The 24,591-nt window shown below is 39.8% G+C and overlaps 3 protein-coding genes across 3 annotated transcripts in view; 2 read left to right on the top strand and 1 right to left on the bottom strand.

Moving 5' to 3' along the window:
* Positions 1–917: 917 nt before the first annotated feature.
* Positions 918–13,046, top strand: mcm7 (minichromosome maintenance complex component 7). The gene is made up of 15 exons (XM_050042405.1): positions 918–1,119; positions 3,512–3,591; positions 4,874–5,038; positions 5,782–5,906; positions 6,007–6,187; positions 6,278–6,415; positions 6,535–6,684; positions 6,828–6,942; positions 7,591–7,722; positions 8,031–8,114; positions 8,425–8,636; positions 8,717–8,982; positions 9,071–9,239; positions 10,359–10,468; positions 12,408–13,046. The coding sequence occupies exons 1-15, from the start codon at positions 1,089–1,091 to the stop codon at positions 12,631–12,633; spliced, it is 2,184 nt and encodes a 727-aa protein (XP_049898362.1). The 5' UTR covers positions 918–1,088; the 3' UTR covers positions 12,634–13,046.
* A 3,348-nt stretch (positions 13,047–16,394) lies between these two features.
* LOC126388933 (uncharacterized) lies at positions 16,395–20,540 on the top strand. Its single transcript, XM_050042330.1, has 5 exons — positions 16,395–16,465; positions 16,897–16,959; positions 17,048–17,092; positions 17,177–17,337; positions 19,435–20,540. The coding sequence occupies exons 2-5, from the start codon at positions 16,905–16,907 to the stop codon at positions 20,248–20,250; spliced, it is 1,077 nt and encodes a 358-aa protein (XP_049898287.1). The 5' UTR covers positions 16,395–16,465; positions 16,897–16,904; the 3' UTR covers positions 20,251–20,540.
* A 494-nt stretch (positions 20,541–21,034) lies between these two features.
* The window catches only part of cops6 (COP9 signalosome subunit 6), a 12,060-nt gene continuing 8,503 nt past the window's right edge, over positions 21,035–24,591 (bottom strand). The window contains exon 9 of the mRNA XM_050042961.1: positions 21,035–21,498. Coding sequence (XP_049898918.1) covers positions 21,358–21,498 — 141 coding nt within the window. The 3' untranslated portion in view covers positions 21,035–21,357. The remainder of the gene's footprint in view (positions 21,499–24,591) is intronic.

The following is a 24,591-nucleotide window of genomic DNA, read 5'->3' as shown; positions in this document are numbered from 1 at the left end:
GATTTTTCTTTAGTTTTTTAAAATTAAATTTAGTACCTAATGAGAATAATATACCAGGGTCTAGGTTTTTTTAAGTGAAAAAAAGCAGAATAAAATAAATAAAATACTAATAATACAAATTTTAAACAGGACAAACTAATGACGTAAAAACAATACTTACATATTAAACTAAACGGCAATACAGTGTACTGCTCACACTAATTCTAAATCTAATTCTAATTCATTTAATGTAGAAAAAAGACCTTTGTTGGTGAATTTAAGTATATGAAACGTATTGACGCTAATTTTAAGATTGATAATGTATGCTTGGTTTTCTTTTATTATTGAAAACCTCAGAAAGTGCACATCGGAATATTTATAAAATGAATCAAAGTTTGCCTTAAGATTTTCAAAAATGAAGTATAATGAAATAAAAAATACTCTATCTTCCCACAGTCTAGTATAGTAATGCCTAAAAAGTAAAGGTATAAAATAGCTACAAATTTAAAGGACACCTCCTTTATCTTATTAGTAATGGAATATTTGTATAGAAGCCACCTACATGGTCATTATTATAAAGTAATTCTGATTCTGATTCTGATTATGTCTATCAGTTAGAAAAATGTGTATTTTAAGTGTTATTATAAAAAGTTATATAATGTAAGCTATAAAACGGTGGTGTTTAATACCTGAGTTTTCCCAGGCTTGTTTTGGCCCTGACTCCATGGTTATACAGTGTACAGTGTTGGAGTTCACTGTGGGGTCACTCTGCTGTATGGAATCCAATCATCGACTTTCGCGCCATTCCCGACAAAGAGGGCGGAAGTTTGCCGGGTCACGTGACACGCCATCGCCCGCAATTTTCGCGCCACCACGAAAGCCCGCCTCTCCCCGCGGAAAGAAGCGACGCGATTGGCTGCTGCGGACGTCAGACTCGCGCCACTTCTCGCACCGCGACTGGGGAAGAACTGCAAGCTGCGAGTGAATGAATGCAGGTCTGCTGTGTTAGTGAAGTGATTAAACCGCGAATTTAAACCGTATTTCAGTCCGGTGGCACCGTCAGGAGTTTGAAATCAAGTTATCTCAGCCGAGGGTCAACGTGTGCAGCCATGGCTCGTAAGGATTATGCGGCAGAGAAAGGTAAGGGGTTAACTTTCACAATAACGGCATGGCAGCAACAGGTTGGCCTGAATGACTGAACTTGCTAAAGCCATTCTTTTAAATGCTCCTTGCAAACGTAAGTTAGTGACTGTATATCACGGAGTGCGTTTGGTTTAAAGTCGGTTACTCTAGCAATCTCTAACAACTCATGTTTGAGCAGTAACGCTACAGAGAAGTCAGTCACTCATCTGATAGTTACTCATTTCTCCCTCTGCACTAACATGTTCGCTTGGACCACAACCCTTTAAGTTATGCGCGTTATTGTGCACTTTTATTGTAACGTTATAGCAAGCTAAATCCAGCAACGTTACGTGGGGAACAGATGTTGAAGACGGACGTTGAGCGGACTTGTGAATGTTACCTAACTTGTTAGTAACTAGTTAAGCATTCTCTGTGAGCTTGTGACTGCACAGTGACCCGGATGGAGCCGTTTAAACAAAGGAGCAGGCGCCACTGTGCAAGCACATGTCCAACAATAACTTAAACATGCTAACGTTAAGTTAACGAAGACGGAGCGGAGTTTCCTTGTAGCGACATGTTTCTGTCGTAAAGTTGAAACCGCATGCTCCTGTTTGTTTTATAATATGTAACTTAACGATTTAAACTCGAATAATCGTAACGTTTGGCATCCACATGAGGTTTTCTAGTCAGCGTTACTAGGATGAGGTTACTAGAACAGATATTAGGTTAGCTAGACCGACATGATGTTTAGCTAACGGACGTCATGTTTATCTCGGTTACGTTAAAAGCTCCTAGCTTGTTTAGTAACGATGAAACGGCGCTGTATAGGTTAAAATTGGCAAATAAAAAACACAAATTGGCTGCAAAATTGCCTTTGTCACTCCTTTTAACTATTTAACAACAACAAAATCAATGTTAATGAGTTTTTTAAGGTATAAAAACCAATATAGTGTTCCAGCAAATCTCCACAAACTAACGTTACTGCTAGCAGACAGACGTTATGTTAGCATGCTAGCAGTTAGCTAGCTCTCCTCAGCGGTTCTGTCAGTTAGACCAGTTATGTGCCATTATGCGTTTAGTTTTACTGACTGTTTTAATCAAAATGCTAGCTGGCTAGTCGGCTGCCTTGCTAAAGAGCACTGCGAAAGACTGTCTGGTAGGGGTTTGACTCCATGGCGGTTTTAAAACACACTTTATTTGTAGGTTAAATACACGAATATGTGCCAACACTGACTATAACGTTAATAGGCACTCCAACGGAAATGGCAATTTAAAAAAAAAAAAAAAATTAACAGCAACGTTACAAGCGCGTGATCATCATCTACCTTTCAGTTATAGTTAATTTAATTGCCTTAACGTTTATATCTCTGAAACACTGTTTTTTATTTTTATTTTTGCCTTTTAACTTAAAACTTTACAACCCGAAACTTAACAATGAGCTGAGCCATCTTCCAATCTGTGAATGCTGCATCACTCAGACGCTTCACTTAGAAGTTGCAGTGTATCAACGGTCGGAAACCGTCATCGTTAAACATTAAATCGCCGAGCTCTTACCGCATAGAAAACACGTTAAGATTATTAGAGATATGATATCGACGTAGCTGTCTGTGTTGAGCACACCCCCAGCTAACCTGAGCTAACGTTAGAAGATGGCTGGCCGTGGTTTTGAAAACAACAGCCAGGACTATTTTGAAGAGCGGAGGGGGGTCGCGGAGGGATACTCGAGTGACGAGGCACAAAAGCCATGTGCTGCTTTGTTTACAATAACATCCTCGAACAGAGAAATAATAAAGCAGAGCTGCAGATTTTCTGCCACAGCGACAAAGTAAGTGGAGTATTTTAATCGCCGTGCCAGCGCTAGTTTTGTTTCTTGTAACGTGGAATTAAATCTAGTTAGTAGTTGTGTCTGTTTCGAGAAGTGAGGGATATTTTCTCTCTAACAAAAAAAAATGGACACTGAACTGAGCGCGCCTGTTGTTGTATTTACATTCTCACCCCGGAGCTATCTGCTGCGTAACGACGGTTATTTTATTCTTAAACTGTGATAGTAGCAACACAGGAGTGGAATTTGGTTCGTGTAGTGCATCAGTGGCAGTTTGTGCTCCACTGTAGTGACTCATCGAGATTACAGGATGCCATGTTACTCAACAAAGGGGGTCGTCGCAGGACAACAAATTAGCTCCCAGTTTGTAGGCCCACTGGTGGTGGTGTTACTAATCAAGCTTTAAAACTCAGAAAGCAGCTTTAATATTCAAACAAACGAAAAGATAACACTGGTAAACAATCATTTCTTTGTGTGAGCATATAGTGAACAAACAATCTCCACCTAGTGTTTGCTGGATGTGGCCTGTGTTTTTCTGCTGTGAAATAATGCTGGGGTGTGTGTGTTGTTTTTTTGTTTGTGTTGCAGAAAAATGCAAAAGGTTCCTGCAGGAGTTTTACACAGAGGATGACAATGGGAAGAAGGTGTTTAAATACGGAGCTCAACTTGTAAGTATAGTAAACAAAGAGGAAATGAGTTTAGCTTTTAGAAGTGGATGTTTTTTGGGTTTGATGAAGAGTGTGGTTGACTGAAGGATGATACTGTCATACTAACCTGAATAAATTCAATGGAGAGGTGAATGCTGATGAGTGGTGGAGTATTGTTTTAAGATGGATCCTATTTATTCCTCTTTATTATAATTTGTAGCCACTCTTTGTCACCTTGAACAGTTGTTTCTGAACCAAATGTCTTCAAAACTAGTTTCTTTGCATGTTTTAGAACAGGTAATTTCTTTTTTGTATGAAGTGACAACATGGGGCGCCAATGTGGCTTAAAAGATAGTTTAGGCTACCTCACAAGGGTTCAAAATCACGTAGGAAAAAGCAAGCACTCTCAAAGCTAAATACACTCATAAGGTGCACGGCCAAAAACAGTCATAAAAGGGTAAACTGAACTGAAAAGGACATTTGAGAGTGCTGGCATTTTCCCTTTTTTTTTTTACCTCCATAAGGGTTACCTTGAACCACAATGTCCCCAGTTCTACAAATATATGCACATGGGTCTTTTGTTGCACCTAATTAAATTTTTTACTGTTGTATTTTTACTACAGATATCTCATAAAAGCATAAAATGGCCCCAGAATGATAGTAACAAAGTAAAGATTGCTGTTTCATACAGCGGGTATATGCCTTTGGGCTATACCCAATGACTGCAAGGCTAAATATCATCACTGCTTTCTTAAGGGCTGCTCAACTATTGTAAAAATCTTAATCACAATTATTTTGGTCAATATTAAAATCACAGTTATTTAACTCAGTTACTCAAAGGCTCTCCAGCTCTGTCATCTTGCATTGAGGTGAACTAAACCTGCCTCAGCCCTGCTGAGAGAAAGTTTGGGCTTTTAGGGTGGAGTGAAAGCGCTCTGCTGTAAAGGAAAGGGACTGCGCTTTATTAATAACACAAGACAAAATTAGCGCATCATTGTGGAACAGGATGCAGCACAATAATTGTTGTCTCTTGTCTTATCTTGTCATAATTGCCGAAAACAAATTCCAGTCATTTCCCAACTCTGATGTTGTCTCATGATTACGTTATAAAAGAAACATATCCTCACTTTTATTAAAATGTGTAGTCCAGTGCACTTTGTCACTACATCATAACCAATATCTGTCACAGCAGTCTAATGTTTGATAAAGTGTCAGGGTGTCATTGTTGTGTTATTGAGCCACATCTGTACAGTCCATGTTGTGTAGTTACGTGGCTCGACTAATCAGTTGTCTGTGTGTATAGGTGGCGCTGGCCCACAGGGAGCAGGTGTCTTTCTTCGTGGAACTGGACGATGTGGCCGAGGAATACCCCGAGCTGGTTGAGAGCGTCTGCGAGAATGCCAAGCGCTACACAGAACTGTTCGCTGACGCCGTCCACGAGCTGCTGCCAGAGTATAAAGAAAGAGATGTACGTGCATATGCACAGTAGGACATTTATGTATTTCACAGTCCCAGATTTGAATTGTGGTAGGGTGATAGGTGGTCCTCCAACCACTTTATAATTCACAGCAAAAAATGATTCACACAGGGATTTTTTGTACTTTTGAATGTAAATAAGTTGCAAGATAAAAAATATTAATAGAGATCATTAATCAAAACGAAAGTGCTAGGGGAGGCTCCCCCTGACAGGAGTCTGGGCAGATCATTTATATAATAAGGTTAAAAAAATCCCTTAGTCATGCATGGTATCTATGTGTGACTAAGGGATTTTTAACCATGATCAGGGTGCTTCAGATGCTCTTTTTTGACTGCCAGCCCACACACATCATGGACCTCTACACTGAGTAACCTGGGGCAGACAGTTGCTATATATTTTTTATGTATTTATTTATTTTTCACAATTACCTTCACCTAGAGTCTTGATCTAGTGCAACACTCCCTAATTTTGTCTTCATTGATAATGTTCATTTATTTACTTGCCCCTGGCCTCCTATCAGTTTGTAAAAATGCCCCCTTGGCAGAGCCAGCTGATAATTCCTGCTGTAGGGTTCATAAATAAACTTAAAGTATTTTTATCAGACTAACTGTAGTAAATAGACCAATCAAGTCACAGTATCACATTCACATTTTTCAATAGTTCATGGCACCTTTGCATCTTTGAAATACTTGTTAATTAAAATGGAAATGCAAAAATACATCTGTCATATCCAGATTGTGGCCAAAGATTCCTTGGACGTGTACATTGAGCACAGGCTGATGATGGAACAGAGGGGTCGCGACCCCGCAGACACTCGAGACCCTCGTAACCAGTACCCACCTGAACTCATGAGGAGATTGTAAGTTGAATCAAAATGGTTTTATTGTTCTGCATTAAATGTTGCATATGCATCTACGTTTGAACACCTTTTATTTATGAACGTCATCTTCCTCCCACAGTGAGCTTTACTTTAAGTCTCCCACCACTGGTAAACCCAAAGTGGTGCGTGATGTGCGAGCGGACAGCATCGGGCATCTGGTGGCAGTTCGAGGCATAGTGACCCGCGCCACTGAGGTCAAACCAATGATGGCTGTCGCAACGTACACATGTGACCAGTGTGGTGCCGAGACCTATCAACCAGTAAGATTGGTTTTATCCTGGAGTCCTTAACATTCTGTTACAAATCGCACATTTATCAGGCGTCCCTCATGAATTCCTTCTGTCCTTCAGATCCAGTCTCCCACCTTCATGCCCCTCATCATGTGTCCCAGCCAAGAGTGCGTCACCAACAAATCTGGAGGTCGACTCTACCTGCAGACCAGAGGCTCCAAATTTGTCAAGTTCCAGGAGCTGCGTATTCAGGAACATGTAAGGAGCTATAAACGACAATCATTCACTGTCACCATATGTCGTTACCATACATTGTGTTGTTGTCGCAATCTCAGCAAGTTTCCTTTTTCTCATGAGTTTCTCCCGTCCTCCCACAGAGTGACCAGGTGCCAGTTGGAAATATTCCAAGAAGCATGTCCATTTACGCCCGCGGAGAAAACACACGTCTCGCCCAGCCAGGAGACCACGTAGCCATCACCGGAGTCTTCCTCCCTCTGCTGCGCACAGGCTTCAGACAGGCTACTCAGGTATGTTTGTGGTTTTAACTTGAATTTAGGATTTGTCTGTTTTATACCACATAGCAACAGGCATTATATTTTTTTCCCCCTGTACATCAGCTGTCCATCGTCCTAAAATGTTTCCTGTCCTAATTTGGCTCTGGTTATTTCAGGGTCTCCTGTCAGAAACATTCCTGGAGGCTCATAGCATCACTCTAATGAACAAGACAGAGGACGATGAGCTCGGCAATGACGATCTGTCTGAGGAGGAGCTGCGCAGCATCACAGGTTGGAGCACTTCCACACAAATAATTTTTCATTTTAAAACTATCTGTGCACACCAGCATTAAAGAACCATTTCAGAAATAATCGCTGTCCATACTAAGACACCTGAAAGCTTGTATCGCATGACTATTCATGTAAACTGGGCATGTGCTTGCTGATGTAAACAGGATGCAGATTGTCTACTCTGCTGTGAATTAATCGGTTACAGAAAATACTAAAGAGATGGCGAAAAGTAAGACCAGAGATTCTTAGCGTGGGCCACCGGCAAGGTTAAACCATTTCGGAACACTTGAGTCTAAGGCAGTGAGTGCAGTAGAAAACGGGTGTGAGTCATTGCAAAGCAAATTTGGTGGCACAGAGGACGCCATGGCATTGCAAAAATACACACATATGAAGGATAAAATCACAAAAGCTTTGAAGGCCTAGCTGTAATATTTTGGCTAAACAAGTTGTGACTGGTTAGACCCATGTGGGAAGCAAACGTGGGTGTCTCATCATGGTTTCAAAAGTACGTTTTCATTTTAAAATGTGTGTGATGGCCGGACTTTAGTAGAATGAGACTATATTAACCTGTATGAATGCCAAAATCGGACAATGCTGATCATTTCCTCTGCCCTTTTTTGAACTGAAGTGATGTATCATCTGTTACAGAGGAAGGATTTTATGAGAAGCTAGCAGGCTCAATTGCACCAGAGATCTATGGACATGAAGACGTAAAGAAGGCTCTGCTCCTGCTGCTGGTTGGAGGAGTGGAACAGGCACCCAAAGGCATGAAGATCAGAGGTGAGCGCTGACTCAGGTCCTTTGATCTGTTACTTAACAATAGACAATGGATTAGGGACTGTTTATCTAAATTCGTTGTCCCAGGAGCAAATCATAACCCAAAAATACATTGTCATACTGTTGAATGCATCCCATGGGATATACCTTCTTGTTTAGGTTAGGGTGATAACACTACCAATTTTGTACATATAACAAACACCTCCTATCAATATGTTCGGGTGTTTCTAAATCCCAAAGCATTTCCCTTTCTGTGAAATTTTGTAATAACCGAATGCTCTTCCTGTTTTGGCTCCTCTCTCTCTCTCAAGGCAACATAAACATCTGCCTGATGGGAGACCCAGGAGTCGCCAAGTCCCAGCTGCTGTCCTACATTGACCGTCTGGCTCCTCGAAGTGAGTACAGTCATGTTAGTGGGAGTAACAGTCCTGCATCTGGTTTAATATTTTATCCAGTGAGGCATTTTCTTTCCATTACGTGGTGAAATATTAACTTTTGATGTGATGGTGTGAGTGGAGAAGAGTTGAGGCAGGTTTCAGACACAGTAGTTTTGCCTGCTTCTTATTCTAGTTTCCATTTTTATTAACAAGCTGACGCCAGTATCTAAATGTTTTGGGCATTGTTTGTTATTTAAATATAAAATATATGAAGCTGCCATTTCATCCAGGTTTGCTCACTGTGTCCCGTCTTCTCTCTGATCTTCAGGCCAGTACACAACAGGTCGCGGTTCATCTGGTGTCGGTCTGACTGCCGCAGTGATGCGTGACCCTCTGACTGGAGAGATGACCCTGGAAGGTGGAGCCTTGGTGCTAGCGGACCTGGGCATCTGCTGCATTGATGAGTTTGACAAGATGGCTGACGCTGACCGCACAGCCATCCACGAGGTGATGGAGCAGCAGACCATCTCCATCGCTAAGGTAACGAGAACCGCACTGATAGTTAAAGTACTTGCATTTAATGCTTGTGTCACATCGTTACTAATGTTACTCCTCTACAGGCTGGCATCATGACCTCCCTCAACGCCCGCTGCTCCATTCTAGCAGCAGCCAACCCTGCATACGGCCGCTACAATCCCCGGAAGAGCATTGAGCAGAACATTCAGCTGCCAGCTGCTCTGCTCTCCCGTTTCGACCTGCTCTGGCTGATCCAGGACAAGCCGGACGCCGACGCTGACCTGCGTCTGGCCCAGCACATCACCTACGTCCACCAGCACTGCCGCCAGCCGCCCACTCACTTCACCCCCATTGACATGAAGCTCATGAGGTGATAATGATCTGCAATATATTTCAAAATATCTAACCTACTAATGCACAAAACAACTTTGTCTAAACAAAAATCTGAATCCCTTCAGGCGTTACGTCGCAGTGTGTAAGAAGAGGCAGCCTGTGGTGCCCGAGTCGCTGGCTGATTACATCACCGCTGCTTATGTTGAGATGAGGAAAGAGGCCCGAGTCAGCAAGGACACTACCTTCACCTCTGCCCGTACCCTCCTCTCCATCCTTCGTCTCTCCACTGCCCTGGTGAGAACTACATGTCAGCTCCTTAATGTCCTTAATGGTACCATCGAATTTGTACTGTGCCAAATAACAGGGGTCCCACAAGTCCTGGAAAATTATGTCAGCGTTCTCCTTTTTTGTTTAGCTGAGAATGAAGTATTAAGCTATCAGAGTTGCCCAAAACCGATAATGCTCACCGATGGTGATGATCGTCCTTGTGTGTCGTCATCAATAGTCTAGTGTGCGATAAAGTGCTTACAGTGCAGGTAGTGACGATAACCTGGCCTACTGCAGTGTGAGCACTTCTTTCCCACGCTGGACAGAAGATCTCCAGTCAACACCGGAGATTTCATCATCTTCATTCCTCATCATGACTCAGCAGCAGATCAGATAAATGTATACATGTGTTTTTCAACTGTTTTAGTGTTAGTTTTCTAAAAAGGGATCAAAAGAAGAGTTTATTTCCTGGACTGAGTGTTTAATTTTGATCTGGTGTCGGCCTCTGGGTGTCAAAAGTGCTGTTTGTGCAGGTAGCAGTCATCCACCTACTGCAAAACCAGCACTTCAGGCAGACAGGTTGGCGATGTGCTGCACACAGATGTCCACAAGGGGGCGAACTGCAACCATCCCTGTGTGAAAGAAAAACTGCTTGAATGTAAATCAAGAATGTGTTTATTTGCACCATATGGACTGAACTCTGCGTTTGTTCAGATGCTGCAGGTGGATAATGGTCATGAGTGAGGTGCAGAGGAAGGTTTGTCTGATCCTGGCCAGCTTTGCAGGGTGGGCAGTCAGCCTGTGCGCGTTCGGAGCAGCTGTGCAAACCCATGCAAAACTGACCATGGCCAGAGCCGTCATCAGTATGTTCGACATAAAATTTAGAGAATCTGAGAAGTGTATCATGTTTGGTGTTTTGATTTCAACCTGTAGAGAGACTAGCTGGTGTTGAGAGGCGGAGACTTGGGCAATTGCCGGCCATCCCAGAGGGCATTGCACTTGTCTCGGTCTGACAGTGCCGGCACAGCGCAGCCGTCGTAATCAAGACAGATCTGCTGTCATCTAAATCTCCACTGTGATACACATTTCTTTAATCCTCCATCTCAATCACAATCCCCGCTCTTTCCTTTTGTCGCCTCTCTGCAGGCTCGCCTTCGCATGATGGACACAGTGGAAAAGGAAGACGTCAACGAGGCGATGAGACTGATGGAGATGTCAAAGGATTCACTCCAAGCTGACAAGTCCAGCACCACAAGGTTAGTGTTAACACTCTGTTAAAGGTAGCGTTTGTTCAGCTCCCGCTTTACATAACATGAGTGACCGGATGTCGTCTGACCTGGAAGCTGCTTTTATGAGTTCCTCCTCTGCCTGTAACAGTAGCTGCATATCCTGCAGGAAGCTGTAAAAGCTCTCTGGATTTTTATGGAGCTCTCTTCACACGGAAGCATGTTCACTGAGGCAGGCGTCGAAACCTGTGACGTGTTAACACCCCCTAAACATATACTGTTCCCTGTGCTTTTAAAGTTTGAGGAGGCTTTCTACAACAATATGAGGGTGAGAAAGACGTGTCTTTTAACGGCATCAGATTCACCAATAAGCACTTTTAACGTCAGGGTTTTTTTTTTTTTTTTTTTTTTTTCCTGCATTAAAATAATTGCCATAAAAATAAGGCTTATTTGCTTTCTCACTGAAAGTTGGTTTTACAGGGTTCCCATAGTCATTCATTTTCCAGGCCTGGGAAAGTCATAGAACTAATAAAAATCATGGAAAGTTTTGGAAAAGTCCTGGAATTTTGTTGTGTATAACAGCAGTCTTCCGTGGATAACCTTCCACATAATGTAACATAATGACAAATGTATTTTCTGTAGCTGTCAACGTAACAAAGCTCTAGTTTGCATCAATGCATGACAATGTTTTGTTCACCATCACTTCACTTCATTTTCTCCCTGCGTGCAATCTCTTATGTATGCCAGCAAGCTGAAATTATGTTTGAATCTGATATGTTTGAAAAATGCCAGGCAAATGGGGCAAAAAGTTATTATGGGTCATTGAAAAGTTAAGAAAAGGCTGTGAAATTTTGTCCATAGGTTGCGTGGGCGATCCTGGTTTTAGAAGACTGATATCACATTCATGTCTTCATGTTGAGATCGAAGTTGGAGGCAGATATTTAGTTAATGCTGACCTCATCCCAAACAACTTTTCAAGCAGTATCCACTGTCGTAGACAAATGTCAGAATGAAACACGGCATTTTACCCCAGTTGCAACACATGCCCCTGATCAGGATCATTTGTAAGGCAGTTATAAGCCCAGTTCAGACCTAAGATTTGCGACCAGACGAGTTGAAACAGACAACTACTTACAAGGTGCCGTTCTGCCGGTTCACACCAATGCAACTAGATGAGACAGTGTATCATCTCTATGCAACAACTCTCTGTAATTCTACTCTGTTTGCAGCTTTTCAGGTTTATTTTGTGGCTGAATATAATTTGTAGCTTCTTAGAATATGAATGAGGATAGTGACAGTGACATACTGGCTACAGCTGCAATTGAAGTGGAGATGAAATGGAATATAGACAGGTGACACCATCAGCTGGCTTGAGTCGAGCCCAGACAGCCAGTTCACACCTCCGCAACTTTTCTCTGCAACATTCTAAAACAGTTTTGTCTCGTCACGAATCTTTGGTCTGAACTGGGCTGTAAAATTAAGTCCAAGCTGTCTTACATCAGTCTCATCTTGACATTATGACAGAATTAAACATGCTTAATATTTTCAAGTTTTTAGTCTTAGCTCATGCAAATACTGATGCGAAATGATGTATTTAGTATCTTTAGTCTTCTAGTGTGTAGTAGACATTGATACAGACTGAAATCGGGGAGACAGCTAGCCTCAATCTTTCCAAAGGAAACAATAATCTACCGACAAACCCTTCAAAATAAACTAAACTCATATCTTGTTAATATAATCTATACAAAAACCAAAGTGTAAGGACCCTGTGGACATGCATGGTAGCTATCTTCATTTAATTCTCCGCAATAATCTGAAGAAGTATATTTTCCAAAGTGTCAAACTTCTCCTTTTTAAAAATAAGACTCACTCTTCACAGGATCCAATTGAAATCGTTAAATTGATGTTCGACTCAAACGTGCTGGTTCCGAGGTCTAAAAGTCTCAAACTCTCAATCCTTTCTCTACAGGACTCAGCGCCCGGCCGACGTCATTTTCTCTCTGGTGCGTGAGCTCTCCACGGAGGGCGTGGCGGGCCGCGGTGGAGCCGGCGGGGTGGTTCGCATGTCTGAAGCAGAACAGCGCTGCGTCTCTCGTGGCTTCACCCCGGCCCAGTTCCAGGAGGCGTTGGAGGAGTACGAGGAGCTGAACGTGTGGCAGGTGAACCAGGCTCGCACCCGCATCACCTTTGTCTGAAGAAACTTGGGACACTTTCCTGCACGCTGTTTCAGCCACCCGAGGGGAAAACTTCACTGTGGGCTTTCTACAGACTCATACTGGGGCTCTGCATTTTTCCTCCTTCAGCATTTTGTAACCTGGACGTTTTTTTAAGCATAACCATTACGCAAGAATCCCTGCTGTCGGAGAACCATAGCTTTTTTTTTTTATGTATCACGATTCCTGTTCACCAGTAAATCTCTTGTAAATATGTATGTCAGAATTTGGATTGTGTAGCATCTGCAGTTTAGAGCCTAAAGCTTCTAGTTCCTCTGACACGGAGCATTTCTGTACATTTTATACGCTGTAATGCAAAATTAGGCCATATAAATTAACGTTGAGCCTTGTATTGTGACATATAGTTATAATAAATTGATGGTTCAATAATGCTATGCTTGCTGTGGATGATTTGGACTCAGTGTGCACATGTATGAAAGTGTTAGTGTGCCACAATCACGCCTGAACACCTGGTTTGGTACCAGAGTAGCCATTTTGACATAATTGTTGCTTTCAGTAAAACATGCTCGTAAAACATGCGTACACACACACACGGTTACAACTAACAATTATTTTAATTATTGTTTAGTCTATAAATGCATGAAACATCCGCAATTTCCTAAAAGCCCGAGGCTGTGTCTTTTAAATATTAATGTGTAGTTCAGTGCTGCAGCGATGTCATTCTTTGAGATTTTGTGTCCTGATTAATTATTGATTTAGTCTAATGAGAAGAAGAACATGTTGAATGCTAGCAGTCAGAAGTTCCCAGAGTACAAGTTATGGGGTTTAAGTATTTTGTTTTGTCTGACCAGCAGTTTAAAACCCAAAGACGTTCAGTTTACTGTCGCATTAAACAAAGGAAAGCTGAAAATCTTAACAATTAAGATGCTGTTAATAGGTAACATTTGTTTGTTTTTTACCAGTGTTCCCACAGAACCTTTAAGTCTTAAAATACACTGAATTCATAGATGTAAAAATAAGGTGTTAATTGTTCAACTTCCCACAGTTGTTGAACTTAGACAAGTCATGGAATTTCACACATTTTCCAAGCCTGGGAAAGTCAGAATTAATATAAATGATTGATAGTTTTGGAAAAGTAATGGAATATTGTCGTGTGTAATCACATTGCTGCAGCAATCTTTCGTGGATAACCTTCCACTGAATGTAACATAACAGCAAATTTGTTTTCTTTAGCTGTCAGTGTAGCACTAATATGTGTGTGTATGTGATGTTTGGTGGACCATTACATATGTTTCTTTCTCTCCCCTTGTTTCAACTCTCCCTTCATATATGCCAGCTTACTGAAATTATGTTTGAATAGAGTTTGAATCTGATGTTTTAAAATCGCAAGGCAAGTTTTTTCTAAACAAGTGATTCAATAAAGACGTACAGAGTATTAATACACAAACACAGAACCAGTAAGGACAACAAAACAACCCCACCCACCCATCAACCCAGGAACAAACCGAGAAAGCTAGACCAGTCAGAGGAAATCTGATAGACAGGAAAGAAAAATAAAAATAAAAACAAATTAATTTAAAAACTGTGTATATATTTATTTAAAAAAGGAAAAAATAACCACAAATTAAGTTGTGTGACGTAAGTAGCATGTTTCATTACATTTTTTCAGCTTCTATATTTGTCACAAACATTTAAAATGGCTGCCAGGTGGCAAAGAAGCGTGCTGGTGATCCTTTAATAAAACAGATTTTCTCCAGTTGTAAATGATGCATAACGTCTTTGACCCAGTGTCCATATGTTGGAGGTGAAGAGTCCTTCCATTTACACAGGATGAGCCCTCTGGCCAGAAGTGACACCTAGAGGAGTTACTCCAAATATTGGCAAGGCAAGTTCTGCAAAAAAAAAAAATTGCTATGGATCCTTGAAAAGTCATGGAAAAGTTTTGAAATTAAAAAATGTCTTAATCAAGTTACAAAAGTTTTTATTCTAAGACATGGAAAACAGGATTTTACTTTTTGTTTTGCTGGCATTGCATTAAAAAATCTCACAATAATCTGTAATATCTACTTTTTAAAAATAACTTACACAATGCCTGTCAACAGAATGCCTTATTTTAAAAGGCACCTTTCAAAACACCCAAGGTCACTTTACAGAGTGTAAAATAACAAATATACAAATCAAGATGCGTGAATTGGGCAGACGTTGCTGTGATAAAATCAGACTGTTAAATAGGAAAGGGGGTGGCAGGCAGAGGGTACAGTCAGTGTATAAGTGCATAAGCCAGTTTGAACAGGTGGGTTTTGAGATGTGATGTCAGAATGTTGGATGTGTGGATGTAGGGAGTTCCAGAGTCTGGGGGCAGTGCAGCTGAAAGCCCTGACACACATGGTGCTGAGGCATGAGGGGGGAATGGTCAGGAGACCAGCACTATGTTTTGTTGGCACAAGGAGAGGCGTACAAGGCTCTGTGTATTTTATGCAATAAGTTTTTCAAAGTCGTCATGATGGGAATGAAGGCAGAGAAATCCAGCATGCAGGATGAGAAAATGAGAAACACAAAATCGCCAAGAAATCTCACCAACAAACACCAGATGTGGTTCTACCCTCGTCTCTGCCATGAGACAAAAGATTTTTTTAAACAAGGTTATTTTTATTGATAATTCAATAACAGGCACAGAGCATCAACAAACACAAAAACAAACACCTACCCATCAACCCAGGAACAGACAGAGAAAGCCAGACCAGCAAAAGGAAATCCAAAAGACAAGAATAAGGAAAAAATGAAAAAGAGTTAAAAATATATATATAAATATAAAACAATTTAAAAAAAAAAAAGACAAATTAATGAACTTGTGTGACAAGATTTTTCAGTTTCCATATTTGCTACAAAAAAGAAAATGGCTGCCAGGTGCAATAAAAGTGTTATGTTTTATGTCACAATAAACTTTTGGACAAAATTGTCCCTGACCAGAAGGAATTGATGTCAGTTCAAGTTTTTTATTTTTTCTTCAAGTTTGGCTATTGTAAAATGGGTCTTTTTTGTGGTCATATGTAAATCTGGATAAACTCAAAGTGGCAGTAACAAGTCTTAAATGTAACTTGCCTTAAGCTGTAGGAACCTGTTTGTGCTTGAGAAGTGACAAATCGATTAGTAGAAGATTAATTTTCTGAAGTTCAACCAATGTTAAGCAAGTAAAAATGATTTACTGTCACTGTTTGTTGTATAGTCAGGGCACCTAGATATGTGAACATGCATTAACTGTATGACATGTAGTATGACAGCAACACATAATGCAGGCTTGGTCCAATTCTAAGTGTTTAAAATGTAGTGGTGAACATGCTGAGACCAAAAAATAAGCCTCTTTGTGTCTCTGTGAGTTGATAACATGTCCTGTCAGAAAATCAGGTGTTCTCTGGGTAAAAATAACCACCTCCTAGAGCTGACAGCGTTTCAGAAAAACTCATTATAAATGTACATTTAAGGCCGCGCAGGTCATTATCTATGATTTTTACTGTCTTTCTGGCCGAGATACCGTGTTAGTCGGCAGCATTTTCCCCCACGGTTGCAGTGGTCCCAGCAGGTGTTGCTTTCCTCCCAGACTTAATGGGGAGTTTCCATTTGAAGTCTGTTCTCTTTATGACTTTGCTGCTGAAAGCGCAGGGGCTTTTATTCCTAATTGGCGCCAAAGGGCCCATATTAAACGGTATTAAGGGAGAGGAGGAGACGAGAGGTTTGGGTCACAGTTGGTGGAGTCCTATTGGACGGGGAGTAATGTTTCAGGGGGTCTGACACACAGAGCTGTATTTAACCCACTCGGCCCTGTCAGTGCAGTGAAGACCGCTTCCTGAGCCAGGTGAGTGAAACACTGTGTGATGATCTTCGTCTTCAGGCACTGAAAAGTTCTGGTTATGTAACCAAAAACTGCGTTTAACTCAGTTAAACCTCATTTCCTGGAGCTGCTTTGTGTTTTATTTCATACAAACTAACCTGGAGACTGTTTTTTGTGATACTTTGAAACAATCTTCAAAGTTTTCCTCGTCTATATTACATTTAAATTGTGGGGAAAAGGCCTCCATTTTAAGAAAATCCAATGTGAAAAGGACCAAGAAGTTACCTACGTACCCTTTAAAATGTGTTTTTCTTTGTGGGTTTTCATGTAAAAATATCAGGAAGTTTGTTTTAAAATGATTACATGTCATATTTCTTGTTTTAGTAATCAATTAGCATCGATTCCCTAAACTCTACAAACCTATTTGTGCCATGAACTTCCTCTCTGTGTTGCAGGGTTCGAGATGGTTTCGTCATTATGGCTGGCGGGGGCACTCTGCTGTCTGACGCTGCTCCCAGGTCAGTTCTGATACTTCATTGTTCACCTACTTATAAACAAAAATGTGTCTCAAACATGAAGATAACCATCTGATTTGTCTCCTTGCAGACCTGCTGGAGGCCAAATCTTTGTTAAACACCATCAAGCAGGAAGGTAAGAGTAGATCTTAAACACCTTCAATAACTGTTGAAGTATTTTATCTCTGAAGGAACTGAGCGTCATCTCCTCTGTTGACAGAGATGGTACCTGTCAGTAACGTTGGTATTGACTCAGAGAAAGCAAACGCCTTTCTGACTCACTCCAGACCGAAGCGTAACGCAGACCCCAGGTGGTACAGAGGAAACCCAGACTTCCAGGCTTACTACCGCTACTACAGCAGCATCGGACACACTGAGGGGGTAAATACAGTGCTATTACATACTACATGTAAAGATATGATAGTTTGTGAATGGATAAGTGTCAACATTCTGACTCTGGGAGACTCCAGTGAGGATCAGATGCCTATCACCCAGAATCATTTTTAAAAAAAAAAAGCAGAATCTACACTGTAAATCCAGTGATTCTGATCAGTAACGTCAGTTATCTACAAACAGACTGGATCCAAAAACATTAAAGATTCAATATGTTGTTTTAGATTATTGCGTTCAAAAGAAATATATTTGACCTATGGGCATATCCCATCACATATCCCAGTAAATCCATTATTTAGTGGTATTCACTATCTGTGGTGCCCCTCCAGAATCTTTTGTCTTGATGACCTTGTCGCTGCACTTTTGTCTTTCTGCTGTTTGAAGCTACAAACACTCATGAAGACTTTAAAAATTGTACCTCACAGTGAAACTACTCATTTAACACATCTTAAAGGAACACTTTAGCCCCAAATGATCATTTGTTTATCACTTACTCACCTCATGTTAAACTGAAATCGGAAAGAAAACTGATTTTTTTTTAAACATGCCTCCACTGTAAACGAAGAATCCAAAAACTGAGAAAATTCTTGATGAATTGAAGTATAGGGGGCCACAAAACTATTTCAAAACATCAGAGCAGTTTAATCCAAGTCTCAATTATCCAGTCATATCCTCAGTACCTCCCAAACACACGCATTTTTGCTAAAACCTTAAATTTAAAACACTTCCGGATAAACCATCTTACACACAGATGAGTAGTGCACCTGTCTGTTAATGTGGAAGTGTTTTAAATAGTAAGGTTGTAGCGAAAATGTCTGTGTTTGGAAAGTACTGAGGATATGACTGGATGAATGAGACTTGGATTATACTGCACAAGGTTTGTCAGAGTTAGTAAATGGATGTCTTGATATAGTTTTGCTCTTAAATGCGTTCCCCCTCTACTCCAGTTTATCAAGAACTTTTGCTGTTCTTGTATTCTTTGTTCACAGTAGAGGCATGCAAGAAAAGGTTTTCTTCCTGAATTCAATGTAACACAGGTGATTAACTGGCTGATCATCTGAGGGGCGAAGTATCCCCTAAGCTAAGTGTGGTCCACATGCCGATTGTAAAAGAAAAATGATGAGTAGTACAACAGTTACTTACCTGACTGGGCGGATGCTCACTGAGGAGGTGAGATCTATTCCCCCTTCTTTAGTACTTTTTTGGGGGGTAGCATTTTTTCTTGATGAGTCAGTGGACAGTAGAGATCTTACAGGAAATCAGGGGAGAGAGTTTAGGGATGAAATGCTCCTTCACTCAAACCAGGAATGTTCAAATTACATGGTCAGCAGCATCATCTGAATATTTGAAACCTAAACCTGTGGCACTGTCTCAACTTTGATTTTTTGATGTTGAGTATTTTGCTGAACTGCACAGTTCCTACTTTTGAATATTAGTCATAAGATAAAGGTTATAATGTCACTTTAAATCATATTGTGTTGCTGACTTTCAGAATAAACTGACCTGAATTCATTAAGTAAAATAAAACAGGAGTATTTAGAAATAATATTCTACTAGGACTGCAACTAAGAATTATTTTCATTGTCTGTTGATCTGTTATTTATTTTCTTGATTAATCCACTCGTTGTTTGGTCAATAAAACTTGAACAAGCGTGGCTTTGCAATAGCTGCGACCTCCATACCAAGTTTCAGCCTCCCAGGGCAAAAACAATGGTGCCCAAAGGGTGGAGAAGTTTTTGTCGACCAACCCACAGCGAGCTGTAGAGCTGCTGGTTCCAGCTAAAAATGTGGATCAGTGGTTCCCAAAGCTGGAGATGATGTCCTCAAATATCAAAGAACTTCAGTTTACTGTCAGAGAGTAAAGAAACCACATTTGTCACATTTAAGAAGCTGGAATCAGAAAATTTTGAGTTTTGTTTTTTTCATTAAAACATGACTCAAACTGAGTAATCGATTATCACACTGTTTGGCAATTGATTTAATAGTTTACAACTAGTCTATTTATCGTTGCAGCTCTATAGTCTACATTGGTTATCCCTTTTAAAGTCCCTCATTTTTTTCTGTTCCTTCCCCTCCTCCTCTCAGCTCTATGAGATCGACAAGCTGCGGATGCTCTACCAGCAGATGAGGTACCTGGAGCACACCTATGGCCCCAACGCCTCCTATTTCCAGAGCAAACTGGGCGTGCCGATGATCATGTGCGACCCAGCCACAGACAAGAAGTGCAAAGTCGTTCCTCCTCCTCCTCCACCTCCGATGAAAGGAGTCCCAAAGCCCACAGAGCCCCCAGCGACCCCTCCTCCTCTCCCTCCTGCTCCATCCATCTCCCAGGCTGACGTGCTCTACCTGTGCAACAAGAAAGACCCCCTCTGTAAGCCCCACATCGTCTACATGCCCACCGGCTCCGTGCCTGTGCTCTGCGACCCCCGCTACCACCCCCACTGCACCCCTCAGAAAGCTCCAGCTCCTGTCGCAGTGCCCCAACTTCCTCCCCCTCCACCGAAGAAGTCCGCTCCGCCTCCACCTCCACCAGTCCTCGTCAAGAAGACTGTCCCAGTCCCCATCCGCACCTTCAAGGGCATGGAGTACGACTGTGACCCCTACTGGGACCCCGACTGCCTGATTGACCACCCACCCAGGCCCATGAAGGGGAAGGTGGTGGTCCCCCCGCCGCCGCCACCACCCCCTCCTGTGGAGGAGGAAAAGGAAGAGGAACCAGTGGAGGAGCCAGCTCCCCCTGCTCCCCCCATCGAGAAGAAAAAAACCCTCGGCTACCCTTACCCTTACTTTTACCCTGTGCCCTACGACCCCCGGGATGATCTGTACGACCCAGTCCGCTTCCAGTACCCACAGCCCGCTGCTGCCGCAGACGAGCCTGCAGAGTCAGGCCACAGTCAGTAAGACATCAGGATGTGTCGGAGGTATTGTCACTTAAATGAAACAGACTTGGAGTGAAAACAAGTTGAACATTTTCGTATTTTGAGGGATTCTAACATCTTGCAAATGTCCTGTCATGGAATACAACCTGTACTACAGCATTGACAAGTTGCAGTATTTGTATTATAAACTTTAATAAATTGACAACTGTTTATGTATCACTGTCAATAACTACAAAAAGGAGTTTTCAGTCAACACAAGCATGTAATGCAAATGATTTTTGACGAATGAGCTAATAAAGTGTCACAAAACAGTTTCTCATCAGTGAATGAGTTGTATTTGGGATCTGAATATACCTAAAAGCTGCAAGAAGACAGAAGGAAAAGAAAATGTTGGCTCCTCCCACTGCCACATGGCAGGTAGAAGCAGACTAGTAAAAAGGAAGTGCCAACTTGCAGGCTGGGGGGTCATTATGTCTGGTTCCGCTGTACATTTAATACCCATAAAAACGCTGCCTCCTGTTAGACCTCCAACTCTGGAGCTATAACTCCCCCCTGCACCCCTTTTCCTGCCGCGTGTGCCTGTCTGTTCAAACCTCCAAAGGCAATCGAACAGCAGGAACACAACTTCAAAAGACGAGCTAACTGCAAACACTCCTGACAATAAACCTGCTGCTACACATAGCTGACTTTCATAGGCTCATTTCAAAGTGCAGGTCTGACATTTTTATGAGCTTTGTGTTGTGTACAGTTACTATAAGGTCTGCCATATTAGAATCTCTAAAGCTCAGAGGGAAGAGGAGTTAAAGTCCCATGAAAAAATCAGCAGATCATTTATTACATACAGAAACATGAAACAATAAAACAAACGGGGTAAAATAATATAACGTTCATGTACAGTGGATTCATTTCTGTGCATACCCAAGAAAGAGTTGAGCAATTTTGTACATATCTCTTACTGATTGGTGTACTTAAGTGCTTTTAGATACACTTGTGTTTAAAAATGGTAAACTTGTTTAAAAGCTACTGTAGAATTTGTTTTTGCTAGCCAAAAATACAAACCAAAAAAAGAACAAAACAGAAAAAGAAACTGCAGTGCTTGTTTGTTTCTCTGCTTCGGCGAACTGCCAGCTTAAAAGAAGAGTCCTCTCATCCTCCGGCCGATGCCCTGTCTATCGTACAGGACGTTGAACTTGTTGATGAACTGGTTCATACTGTTACAGGTCTTGGTGATGGTGCCTAAACAGGCCATGAGGCCCACGTCGTTACATTGCTACAGAGGGGAAAAGATGCAGAATTTGAAAAAGCACTCTCTTTTTGTGACACACTATACTATCACTTTTTGATGAAATTTAGGGTGACAGATTATACTATGACATTTTTCATGATTTTGGAACTACATATGTTGTTCCAAAATCATGAAAAATGTCATAGGATACTAACTATACTATGACATTTTTCATGATTTCATGATGACATACTATACTATGACATTTGTCATGATTTCATGACGACATACTATACTATGACATTTTTGATGATTTTGGAACGACATACTATACTATGACATTTTTGATGATGTTGGAATGAAATACTATACTATGACATTTTTCGTGAATTTGGAACGACATACTATACTATCACATTTGTCATGATTTCATGACAACATACTATACTATGACATTTTTCATGATTTTGGAAGGACATACTATACTATGACATTTTTGATGATTTTCGAATGACATACTATACTATGACATTTTTCTTGATTTTGGAACTACATATGTTGTTCCAAAATCATGAAAAATGTCATAGGATACTAACTATACTATNATACTATACTATGACATTTTTCATAATTTTGGAACGACATACTATACTATGACATTTTTCATGATTTAGGAATGACATACTATACTATGACATTTTTCTTGATTTTCAAACGCCATACTATACTATGACATTTTTGATGATTTTCGAACGACATACTAAAGTATGACATTTTTCTTGATTTTCGAATGACATACTTTACTATGACATTTTTCATGATTTTGGAATGACATACTATACTATGATATTTTTCTTGATTTTTTGACGACATACTATACTATGACATTTTTAATGATTTTGGAGCGACATACTATACTATGACATTTTTGATGATTTTCGAACGACATGCTATACTATGACATTTTTCATAATTTTGGAACGACATACTATACTATGACATTTTTCAGGATTTTGAAAAGACATACTATACTATGACATTTTTCATGATTTTGGAACGACGTACTATACTATGACATTTTTCATAATTTTGAAACCACATACTATACTATGAGATTTTTCATGATTTCATGACGACATACTATACTATGAGATTTTTCATGATTTTGGAACGACATACTATACTATGACATTTTTCATGATTTCATGATGACATACTATACTATAACATTTTTCATAATTTTGGATGAAATACGATACTATGACATTTTTGATGATTTTCGAACGACATACTATACTATGACATTTTTATTGATTTTGGAACGACATACTATACTATGACATTTTTCATAATTTTGGAACCATATACTATACTATGACATTTTTCATAATTTTGGACGAAATACTATACTATGACAGTTTTATGATTTTTTGACGACATACTATACCATGACATTTTTAGAGATTTTGGAACGACATACTATACTATGACATTTTTCATTATTTTTTGACGACATACTATACCATGACATTTTTAATGATTTCGGAACACCATGCTATACTATGACATTTTTCATAATTTTGGACGAAATACTATACTATGACATTTTCGATGATTTTGGAACGACATACTATACTATGACATTTTTCATGATTTTTTGACGACATACTATACCATGACATTTTTCATGATTTTGGAACGACATACTATACTATGACATTTTTGATGATTTTCGAACGATGTAGTATACTATGACATTTTTCATAATTTTGGAACGACATACTGTACTATGACATTTCTATGACATTTTTCATAATTTTGGAACGACATGCTATACTATGCCATTTTTCATGATTTCGGAACACCATGCTATGCTATGACATTTTTCATAATTTTGGAACGACATGCTATACTAGGACATTTTTGATGATTTCAGAACATCATACTATACTATGACATTTTTCATATTTTTGGAACGACATACTATACTATGACATTTTTGATGATTTTCGAACGACATACTATACTATGACATTTTTCATAATTTTGGAACGACAGACTATACTATGACATTTTTGATGATTTCAGAACATCATACTATACTATGACAATTTCATGATTTTGAAATGACATACTAAAGTATGACATTTTTCATTATTTTGGAACGACATACTATAGTATGACATTTTTGATGACTTTCGAACGACATACTATACTATGACATTTTTCATAATTTTGGAACGACATACTATACTATGACATCTTTCATGATTTTGGAACCACATACTATACTATGACATTTTTCATAATTTTGGAACCACATACTATACTATGACATTTTTGATTATTTTCAAACGCCATACTATACTATGCCATTTTTCATGATTTCGGAACACCATACTATACTATGACATTTTTCATAATTTTGGACCACATACTATACTATGACATTTTTGATGATTTTGGAACGACATACTATACTATGACATTTTTCATAATTTTTTGACGACATACTATACCATGACATTTTTAATGATTTTGGAACGACATACTATGCTATGACATTTTTAATGATTTTTCAACGACATACTATGCTATGACATTTTTAATGATTTTTCAACGACATACTAAACTATGACATTTTTATTGATTTTGGAACGACATACTTTACTGTGACATTTTTCATGATTTTGAAACGACATACTATACTATGACATTTTTCATGATTTTGGAACGACATGCTAGACTATGCCATTTTCCATGATTTTGAAACGACATACTAAAGTATGACATTTTTCATTATTTTGGAACGACATACTATAGTATGACATTTTTCATTATTTTGGAACCACATACTATACTATGACATTTTTCATAATTTTGGAACGACATACTATACTATGACATTTTTCATAATTTTGGAAAGACATACTATACTATGACATTTTTCATGATTTTTAAACGCCATACTATACTATGACATTTTTCATGATTTTTAAACGCCATACTATACTATGACATTTTTCATGATTTCGGAACACCATGCTATACTATGACATTTTTCATAATTTTGGACGAAATACTATACTATGACATTTTCGATGATTTTGGAACGACATACTATACTATGACATTTTT

Source organism: Epinephelus moara, chromosome 4 (genome assembly GCF_006386435.1).
Source record: "Epinephelus moara isolate mb chromosome 4, YSFRI_EMoa_1.0, whole genome shotgun sequence".
Classification (NCBI taxonomy): domain Eukaryota; kingdom Metazoa; phylum Chordata; class Actinopteri; order Perciformes; family Serranidae; genus Epinephelus; species Epinephelus moara.
The sequence above is the reverse complement of the archived record's forward strand: the minus strand, read 5'-3'. Positions and strand labels throughout refer to the sequence as shown.

Bases quoted from the DNA above. Each gene is read 5' to 3' on its own strand.
- mcm7 (XM_050042405.1), top strand. From the start codon at position 1,089: ATGGCTCGTAAGGATTATGCGGCAGAGAAAG. The intron at 5,907-6,006 runs GTAAGTTGAATC...TTCCTCCCACAG, and splicing joins CCTGAACTCATGAGGAGATT to TGAGCTTTACTTTAAGTCTC. The intron at 6,685-6,827 runs GTATGTTTGTGG...TGGTTATTTCAG, and splicing joins GCTTCAGACAGGCTACTCAG to GGTCTCCTGTCAGAAACATT.
- LOC126388933 (XM_050042330.1), top strand. From the start codon at position 16,905: ATGGTTTCGTCATTATGGCTGGCGGGGGCACTCTGCTGTCTGACGCTG. The intron at 16,960-17,047 runs GTCAGTTCTGAT...GTCTCCTTGCAG, and splicing joins CTGTCTGACGCTGCTCCCAG to ACCTGCTGGAGGCCAAATCT. The intron at 17,093-17,176 runs GTAAGAGTAGAT...CTCTGTTGACAG, and splicing joins AAACACCATCAAGCAGGAAG to AGATGGTACCTGTCAGTAAC.